This window comes from Castanea sativa, chromosome 11, assembly GCF_040712315.1.
Source record: "Castanea sativa cultivar Marrone di Chiusa Pesio chromosome 11, ASM4071231v1".
Taxonomy (NCBI): domain Eukaryota; kingdom Viridiplantae; phylum Streptophyta; class Magnoliopsida; order Fagales; family Fagaceae; genus Castanea; species Castanea sativa.
In genome coordinates, this window is record NC_134023.1 from 49,704,296 (window position 1) to 49,715,374 (window position 11,079).

Below are 11,079 nucleotides of genomic sequence, written 5' to 3' on the forward strand. Positions count from 1 at the left end.
CCGACAACCGAGCCAAAATTTTCGGTTTTATTATATAAAAAACCAAAACCGAACTGAATCAAAACCAAACCAAAAATTTTGCATCGGTTTAGTTGGTTTGAAGCAGTTTTTTTGGTTCGTCGGTTTTTTACACACCCCTAATATGGGCGTCGGCACCCGACATTTTTGTCATTTTATCCCAACATAGTTTTGTAATTACAAGTTATAGCATTGACATTTGTTCTTTTTGATAAAAATACATTATTACATTGTATATAAGATTATCATCATCTCAAGAGCTAGTCACATTAATTACGTAAGGTCAGATGTACGTATATAAACGAACCGTACGTCACATTTGTGTAATGTTGTAATGGTTGCAATATTTTTGTGAACCAAACTGCCCAACAGTTAAAGTGGCTATATATAAAATTCTAAGGGGAAAAAAATTCAGCAAAAGAAATTTTTACATGTGAAATAAAAGATTTTTGGAGCAAAACAAGAAGATTTAATGATATTAGCGTAGATGCATGCCACAAGATTCATTAACATAGCATATAGCTTTATTTGCTAAAATACAGGCTCACCACACCAGTTTATAGATGTGGAAACAACACAAACTTACAACAAAACATTTGCAAAGCTAGAAGCAAAGCATTATTACAAAGTTCAGAATGCATCTAAATAAGCAGAAGCAAAGCACCAAGTCTCCAACAAACACTGAAGCACATAGATGTTCAAGTGTGAAAGACAAAAGGCCTAAGGAAATTCCAGAAAGCGAAAAACAGGACCATGATTCCAACAACAGTTGCTGTCCCTCTCCAAAAATCTTTGAAATATAGATTTGTAAAGGATGCCATGAGTTTGCTCCAACGGCTGCTATAGTGATCTTTAATCTTTTCACTGAGGTCAAAGTAACAGGAATGATTACCTTCTACAATTTGTTGGCAAAGGTGGTTGATCAGAATTGCCACTGCCTTATTGTTGCCTAGCCAGTTAACGATAATGTTTTTCTCAACAAGTAGATCCACATCTGCTTCAGTGTTGATAAGATGATCCAACAATACAATATAATTACATACGTAAGCTTCCCATGGATAATGACACTGCTCTAAGGCCATAAGGTTTCGAATAACGGATTCAGTTGCATCCCTTACTACAAAGGATTTGAGTTCCAAGACAGGTTGCATGATCTCCAAGCATTTGAAGCAAGGAAAGCAACTCAAGAGCCATGACATATTTAAAAATGGACAAATTTCCAATAAGGCACTCTTTCGAAATTGAATGTCAAGTAAGCCTCCATTCTCGGATTTGCTGACTTTGAATTCCACTCCTGCCTCAGACAGCTTGGTTGCACAAGGTACACGTTCAAAACTTCTTCCACATTTTAGATTCTGTGGAAGGAGAAAATATCTTAGGAAATCAGTTAAATGTTTGACTTTCTTCTTCTTACCAGAGAATATCTTCACGTAATCAGAATAGCGAACTAAACCGGAACTTTCCCAAAAATGGAAAAAGCATGCATGGACAAGCTTAAGAAAGGAATTATCCTCATTTTGCTGGTACATAAAAAGGCCACTGTAGGCAAAATCGTATAATTCCTCCAGAACAAAAAATGGAACCTGATTCTCAAGTAATATCAAGTCCTGCATAATATTATAGCTTCGCAATGGGTTTTCCTTTTTATGGTTGTCTTCTTTTGGGCTTTTCTTTTCTGGGTCGTCTTCTTTTGTTTCTTTTTGGCAAGTTATTACACATGCATCCAATTTCCACTCACACTTTCGAGAAATGGTAGTCATTGCTGGTGGGCTCATTGGCGGGTTTTCATTAGTCCTCCACAACTGTTCAATGATAAAAATAGAATCCAAAAGGATCATTCGCATGAAATCTTTCTCGTTCATGTCATTGACCTCTGCATAACAATGAAGGATCTTCTTGTATTCGATTTTTCGGATGCATCTTGTAAAATCATCATGGTTCTTCTTAGTCCGTTTAACGGCTTCATTGAAATACCTCACTTTCAAATCTTCCATCTTCTTCAAATTTTCTTGGCCGTAATGATAAGGGCCTATTGAAATTAGCTTTGGAGTGTAGGCTTCTTGTTTTACCTCACGGAGTTTCTGGGGAACCTTGTAGATGCAACACTCGGGCCGCTTCTCAGGTTCCATTTCTTCCAGGGCTAGGACTCGAATGCTCAAATTCAACTCTTGCTCTTCAGACAACTTGTCAGGCTCCATTTTCGGGAATAGTAATTCCTTCTGCATTCACCTGTCGGGCTCTTTTTTTCTAGCCGCAAAAACAACAGTAACTAGCAGGGGTAAGTCTCACCTCTCAATAGGCAAAAACTTGTTGCAGATATATTAATGCATTAATACGCACAGAAGGAAAAAAAGAAAAAGCAAATGAACAAAATGGTAACAAGAACACGTTTAATTACCAATTAACCAAGTCGGAGGACATGCCGTCTCACCCACCTTCTTAAGTCATTTAACGAACCCATTCAAAACTTAAGTCATTACTCTCCCGTCCCTCTCTCTCTCTCTCTCTCTCTCTCGCCTCAACCGCTTTCTCTCACTCCATCGGCACCCCCAAGCCCTTGTCTCTCTTTGCCATTCCCTATCCCCACTCCCTTTCACCTCCATAGTGTCACCACATCACTGAATCTATATCATTTTTAAAAGCCATCGACTACATCCAATTTGACCCAAGTTTGTGTCAACTGAGCTCAATAACTCAACCTAAACCCATGACCAGAATCACCCACACAAAATCCGATTACTCCCGTACCTAATTAGCCACCAATTGCTAGTCAAATAATCAACTGCCACACATATCTAGCTAAGACCCACTCAACCAAGCCTCTCATAACATACCATAATGGGTCCATTAAATGACTTAAGGTCATCATGTGAGATTCACATGACAAGACACTTGTTTAATTTAGGTGGATGCCACTACCGCATATTCAGTATAAGTGCTTGTGAGGTGTGGGAAGTAAGGGCCGAGGTTCAAGTCTCCTAAAGAAAATTTCATACACATATACACTTAATTTAAGTTAGAGTAGAATTTCTATCTTGTATATATATATATATATATAAAAGGTGGATGTCATCTCTCCTCCAATCAGGTTTGTAATTAAACTGTGTCCGTGTGAGAAAGGATTTCTTAAATAAAATAGGACATAACACCGAAAGCTTATGATGTGAGAGAGAAAGGAAGAAACTAAGAAAGGTAAAAGAACAAAGAAACCCACGGATTTTTGAGCAATGACCTAAAATACTTCATAAAGATGTAATAAAGGTAGGTTTTGTGAATAATTAATTTCAATACCATTAGACAAAATAAATCTTAATCATCTTTTTAACTCAAATGGTTCTCAATAATCCAAAAAAGGTGTTCGAAAAAGGGGAAAAAAGAGTTTAAAGAGGGAATAAGGAAATCTGACCAAATAAGCAAAACCTAGAAAGCTTTACACAAGAGGAGATAAGAGACGAAAAGAAAAGAAAAAGGAAGAGGGATAATAAATCCAAAGTAATATTAAGAGGTAGGTGTTTTTGTGAATGATCAACCCCCTACTGCCTTTTTTTTTTCCTCCCTTCTTTTAGAGCCCTTTGAGATTTAAGCACCTCACTATTCTCTCAAAAGAGTGTAATTCCTTGTCTCACATATACTAGGTTAGCGGCGAAGCCAACAATGTTTTCCAGCAGGGCCAAGCAAAATATATCTATAATTTATACCCACACATACCAATTATACTTAAAATGTGTCTATTACATGATTGAGTGTGTGTATATATACATACATACATACATACGTACACACACACACACACACACACACACACATATATATATATATATATTATTTTTATGTATATATAAAAATTTGATCAAGTCAATTTTATACAATTTAAGAGAATTTTTCTTTTTCACTAAGTTGTGTAGTTATCCTTTAAATTAATTATAATTTAATATTTTGAATATTTTAAATAATTTTGTGTTGAATAAATTAAATAATAATAATAATAATAATAATAATAATAATAATTGTTGGAGGAATGAATCTTTCCCCAATCAGGTATTGTTCACTTTGGGAATGGACCGAGGAGCCGATGCTACCCTCACAAATTTGTTCAATCCCACATCGGGGAGAGACGCCTCCCACCCTTGCCTTATAAGCACTTGGCCTAAGGAAGGGTGTACCATAGGTCTATGATTCATTTCTCCCACAATAATAATTATAATAATAATACTAAATTAAATATAAAAAATATTTTACTTTTTTTATGGATGAAAAAATATGACCTATCCTAAAATTTTAATTGTAAAAATCATAGTATCGTTTCTTTTAGTGGAAAATTAAAAAAAAAAAAATCAATGCATTCTTGTATCCTCAATATTTATTTAAATACAAAATGAAAAGGACTTTGCTTTTAAAAAAATATAGAGAATTAATGAGTTATATAAGGTAAAAACCGTAAAATAATAAATATTAAAATAAAAAAGATATATTGTACTTCAAATTAATATTTGTACAAAATTTTAAAAATATGAGGGGCCATTAAGGAAAATTAGACATAATAAAATATATTTTAAAAAAAGTGGAGTGGGGTGGGGTGTGGGTCCTCTCCCTACACCACTATACCAGGTAATTACAGGAATGATCCTTTGAGATGGCCTCAAAATGTTAGTTAGAAATTTCAAACCTAGATTCTCATAAATCTCATGATTGACCTTTGGTAGTCCTTATTCTGACTCACCACCAAAGAGGGAAAACACAGGCACATGCACCAGCTATTTGTATGTACGTAATAATTGTATTAGTATTGTAAAATTTAAAGGTCGGCAATAGCAATACCTCATCCTTTGCTTTTTTTTGGTAGTAAAATCCATAATACAAACCCATAAAAGAAATTTTGTATAGAAGGGGAAAAAATAAAGAAAAAAAAAATTGATTGTCTTGTGTGTGTGTATACATATATATATATATATATATATATATATATATATATATATATATATAATTAAAATGAAGCTTCATGCTTACTAACTTATTCATAAATACATTATTATTTATAAGCATAGCTTGACCAATAATCAAACTTGAAATTAGGTTAAATGTTTGTTTGTTTGCTAAAGAAATTAATATAAATTTGGTTGTTTCTTAACATGAATTCAAATTGTTTATGAATATTTAAAGAAAAAGCATCTAGTGGGGTTCAAATAAGCTTAACTAGTAAAATTCTTGTCGTCAAATAAGAGATCTAAAATTCGAACACCGCCTATATTAAAAACCAATTGTTGTTTTTCCCAATAAAAAAAAACACAATTATCAAGGAGCAAACACTATAAATTAAATTCTATTATATCTATATAAAAAATGTAAATAAAAGAAAAAGTATCCACTTATGTTTTTCATATACGGCCATGGTGCATGTTTTTTTTTTTTTTACCAGTCGAGATAATATTTATATGTTCATTAATAATGTTGTAACATAGCAGTACTTCTCTTACTTCAATAAAACTATTATTCTATATTCATAATAATATGGAATGTGTGTTGCCCCATTTCTTTTATTTGAATTTCATCTCCTTTTTCTCCACTACCTACCAATTTCTTCTTCTCTTTCATAAGTTGTACGTAGATCGTATTAGAATATCTCTTATAAAACCTGTTATTGTTGAGGAATATTGTGTCCAAAATGCCAAGTAATTACTCATTTAAAATATCTTTTTATTAATTAATAGTGTGTTTGAAAGTTTGGACTCTAGAGCGATAAAAAAGTAGAGAAGATGAGAGAAGAGGGGAGATGAATGATTATCTTTTCCCCTATTTGGATGTTTTAGGAATTAATTATTAGAGGGTAGGAGAATAAATATCTACCTCCTTTATTTAGATGTTTTAAAAATTAAAATGGGACAAATTTGCCTCTTTTTTATGTTATACCTTTGTGTTAGAATTTCATTCATTTTCCTTTGTGTGTGTGTGCGTGCTTGTTTCTCAAAAATAAAATAAAATGGGAAAGAAAGAAAATGATAAAAGAAGTATATAATATATATGACTCTTTTATATATGTTCAATTATAAGTGTAAAATTGACAATTTAATATATATATATATATATATATATATATATATATTTAATATAAGTGTAACCTCTACTCTTCCCCAATTTTTGAGATTAAAAATAAAGGGTTTGGCTCCAAATCTCTTCCCCATTTATTTAAGGAAATATATATATATATATATATATATATATATATATATATATATAAAAGGTTAATTTAAAAATCCCTACATCCCATCCCCTTCCCTCTATCCCAATTCCCAACACAACAAATTTTCCAAAAAAGAATATGATAATATTTTTCTCTAAATTAGTTTGGATAAAAACCCTTTAAACTCCTTATAAATTTTTTTATTAGATATAACTTTTAAAAACCTAACCGTTTGATTGCATTTACTTTATTTTCTTAACACGCATGTCAAATTTTGTTCAAATCGAATGTCATTTACTATTTGATTAATAACTTATTTTTGAAATTTAAATATTTTATTGATGATATAGTTATTGATTTTTTATTTTGTTCTTGTTGAAATTTTACAAATATAAAGAATATAATAAAAATACGCAATTCAATGATTAAATTTTTAAAATTCACATTTAACAAAAATATATAGAAAATGTGGTTTTTCTCCCGATAAATCTTTTCCAAAAGAATATATAGTAGTACTGGGATGAGAAGGTATTTCTTGTAGACCTGCAAACTTCACTGGAAAGAATGCTTGTATTTCTTGAGATACCTCCTCTAAAATACCGTCACACTCATTTGTAGTCTGTCTCTTTTTGTTGATTATGTGCCCTCATCTCTTCCGCTTGCACTCTTATATATAGTAGGTGTGGCCTGTCCAGACTGTCCCAGTCCGAAACGCTAATCTCCTTTTTTCTCCTAATCAGCCGCAATAATGTTTAGTCACGTCGGGCAACAGTGCACGATAGGGGACCAGTATTAGGAATGGCAACGGGTCGGGTTCGGCCCGGGTTTTTGCATACCTGGACTCGACCTGCGGGGCAAGACCCAAAACCCAGACTCGGCCCGAATAATAATCAGGTTTTTTTCTCGGGGCCCAGACCCGCCCCGCCGGGCCCCGTTTAACTTATTGGGCCCAAATTTGGGCCAACCAAAAAAAAAATTGAAGCCCATTAAATTTTTTTCCCTAAATTCAAGCCCATTCAAGTCATTTAACATGCCCCAAATGCCAAAATTTTCCCTGTTATATGGTAGCCAAATCATTTACCTCCATTTATATCATTATATGGCACCCAAAATCATCTTATATGGCAATAAATTACTTAAAAAGCTACAAAATAAATCTCACAAGTCTAAGAAATTACAAAATGTCTTATCCTCCACAAATCAACAAATTAAAAAGACTAAGAAATTACAAATGGTTTAGAATAATTACAAACCACCAAATTAATCTAACAAGTTTAAGAAATTAAAAGGGCTACTAAATTATTACAAAATGTTTAATCATCTACAACTGTGACACAACTCCCATCCTCTTCATTAGGCTCCCCATCATCAAGAATTGTTTGAAGATCACAATCACCAGACATAGTTGAAGAACCTACAATAACAATGAATTAAAAAATGGAATAAATTTCATCAATTTGTAACAAGCAAATATAAAAATACAATTTTGATTTTATAAATAAAAATTAGACAATTACTAACCGTTGATTTAACTCCATAACCAATTTTGAGCACACATCATTGCCTCTATAGTCTTGGGATGTAGCCTACTACGGTGTGGACTTAAAAGCCTCCCACTAGTGCTAAAGGCAGATTCTGAAGCAACAGTTGTGACAGGAATGGCTAAAATATCTCTTGCAATCCTTTGTAAAGTAGGATACTTGAGACCATTACTTTTCCACCATCCCAAAATATCAAAATCTTCACTTCTCTTCAACACTCCCTCATCAATGAAATAATCAAATTCCATTCTAGCACTCCCATGTTTCTTTGAACTATTGTTCACAAACAAATCAAAACATGACATTGACCCACTCAACCTAAACTTCATTTGAGCCGCAGGGCTTGAAGCACTACTTGCAGGTATATGAGAACTTCCTTCGTTATTTGCAGGGGACTCATCTAGATCTCCATACTCATCAAGCAAATCATAACAAAGATTCTTTATTTTTTCAATCTCCAAATTTGAATTATCACCATAAATGTTAGGATAATAAAACTCCAATAACTTCATCTTATATCTTGGATCTAAGATAGCAGCAACAGCCATAACAACACTAACATTAGCCCAATAAGAATTAAATTTAGCAAGAATGCTTTCTGGCATTGTAGCTATCATCTCATTTGAAGACAAACTCCATTCATTCAATGCAATTTTCAACTCACACACCAAAGTAAAATACATATTAGTTGTGGGGTACTTACGACCTGAAAAAAACTCAGTCACACTATGAAACAACTCCAACTTCCCACAAATATCTTTGGCTAACTCCCAATCATGATCATATGGCAAAGAAGAATAAGATGTTTCACGTTTAGCCAAACGAGGAAAAACATCTTTATAAATTAATGCAGTAGAAAGCATTAAGTAAGTTGAATTCCAACGAGTTTTACAATCTAAGACTAACTCTTTGGTGCATTGAACACGCAATTGACGTGCATTTTCTTCAAATTTTTGCCTCCTTTTTCGTGATCCAGTCCAATAAATCACATTATCACGAATCCTTTCAATACCATCACCAATAAGAGACAACCCATCTTGAACAATTAAATTCAAAATATGTGCAGCACATCTCATATGCAACATAGACCCACCCAACATGAGAGAACTAGTATCAAGCTTATTCAAGAGAAGTCTTATCATAGCATCATTAGTACTACAATTATCAACGGTTATTGTGGACAACTTCCTATTAATATTCCACTCTAAAAAGCAATCAACAAGGACATCAGCAAGGACATCTTTTGTGTGTGGAGAAGGAACATAAACAAACCTAAAAAAATAATAGGAATAATTATAACATAACTCAATAAACATTCTAAATGTAAAGTCTTTAACATTCAATTTATAAATAAAAAAATTACCTTAAAACCCGGCTTTGCAACGTTCAAGTATGATCAATAAAATGAGCGGTAATGACCATAAACCCTCTCTTTTTGTTACTTGAAGTCCACATATCAGTTGTAATTGCCATCCTACTTCCATTCTTGTCCGTCATCTTCAAAGCTTTCTCTCTCTCATTATCATAGATTTTAAGAATGTCACTCTTCAAAGTATTTCTTGTGACAAGTTTAAACAATGGTTGAAGAGAAACCACAAATTCTCTAAACCCAATGTGGTCAACTATTGAAAGGGGGTATTCATGTAGGATGACCATACGAGCAAGATTATTCCTCACTTTGCCTTGATCAAATTGATAAGCATTTAAACTCATAGTTCCATCCACCTTATTTTGTTGTTTAATTAACACTTGTTGTCGCATATCTCTTATATCTTTAAACTTCAACCGTGGACATCTTGCTAAATGATTACGTAAATGGGTTGTACCTTGGTTAGAATCACCCAAGTAAAGTTTGCTACAATGATGACATTGGGCTTTAATTTTTCCATCAACTTTCTTCCTTGTAAAATGATCCCAAACATCTGAGGTAGTCTTTCTTTTTCTAGTTGTATCCAACTCCAAGTCCTCATTTGTAGGCTCTCGTTCTCGCTCTCCCTCTCCCTCTCCCTCTCCCCCTTCTTGTTCCTCTAACTCTAAGTCTTCTCCTAAGTCCACCGTTGGGGATTTTGGACTCCTAATTGGTTCAAAAGTTTAGGAATTAGAATCACAACAAATATACTTAAATTTATTATATGACATACTCATTGATTAATACGCACAAATTCATAAAATTTATGAATTAAACATGATTAACTACAAATTCCAAACGCTTACTCGTTGTTTAATGGGCATAAAGGTGATGGTGATCCTGAGGGTGAGCTGCCAGGCGACAATGGTGAGGGTGAACGTGAAAATGATGAAGAAGGCCGCATAACTGGCGAGGGAAAACGTTCGATTCTCAAGGGAGAGCCATTTGGCGAGGAAGAACTAGATTTTTTTCTCAAGGGAGAGCCGCTCGGCGAGGAAGAACTAGATTTGTTTGTGTTTTCCATCTCCGTTTTAGGCTCTGCATTCACAACAAACACAAAATCATGTGACATGAATTACCCAAAACCCACATACCCCATATTTCTAATTCAACAAACTGTTTAACCACAAAATTCAAAATTACCAAAACCCAACATGAAAATTCCAAACCCAAAAGTATTCACTATTACAATTTACACAATAAAAATTCATACAATGAGCCCACATATAGAACTAACATATAAAAATCCAACACAGTTGCTTATACATTGAAGAGAGATTCAATTTCACAAACTGTGCAAACAAATTTAACATCCCCTTTCACTAAACATCTATTACAAAATAAAATTTCATACAATGAGCCACATATAGACTTATCATATAACAACAACATACAACAACAACAAAATTTTAGTCCCAAAACTACAGTTTCGGCTATGAATCTCAACAGACTAATCAAAATCATTCACAAGTAACTAACATTAAAAAACCCAAGTTTATCGACCCTACTTTTCTTAGCAAAATCAAGTACTCAATTGAATCCAAACTAGTGAACAAGACCCAATCAAACCTTAATTAATTCCTATACATACAAGCAAATTAGCTATAAAAAAAAAATCCATTTTCACTACCAAACTTTCTACATTATATAGATTAAAAAAACCCATTAGTTAATAAAACAAAATTAAACCTCTAATTACCCATGTCAAAAAGAAAACCAATTTTGTTAATTTTGACCAAATTTCCCAATCATATCGTATTCTAATCACAAATTAGGTAATTCCAACCACACAATGCCAATCAATAACTAAAAAACGACATTTTTTAACCCAATAACTTTTCATATTGTTCTGGGCTGATAAGCAGGCAAAGCCAAGAAATGTAATTGAAAGTTTAACAAAAAAAAAATGTTTAAATTGAAAGTTTAACAATAAA

At 33.1% G+C, this 11,079-nt stretch overlaps 1 protein-coding gene and 1 pseudogene across 1 annotated transcript; both read right to left on the minus strand.

Annotated features, from left to right (window-relative positions):
• Positions 1-716: 716 nt before the first annotated feature.
• LOC142616647 (UPF0481 protein At3g47200-like) lies at positions 717-2,216 on the minus strand. The gene has a single exon (XM_075789456.1). It carries the CDS (start codon positions 2,214-2,216, stop codon positions 717-719), a length of 1,500 nt encoding a protein of 499 aa, XP_075645571.1.
• A 5,293-nt stretch (positions 2,217-7,509) lies between these two features.
• Positions 7,510-10,169, minus strand: LOC142616648 (zinc finger BED domain-containing protein RICESLEEPER 2-like; annotated as a pseudogene).
• Positions 10,170-11,079: the final 910 nt, after the last annotated feature.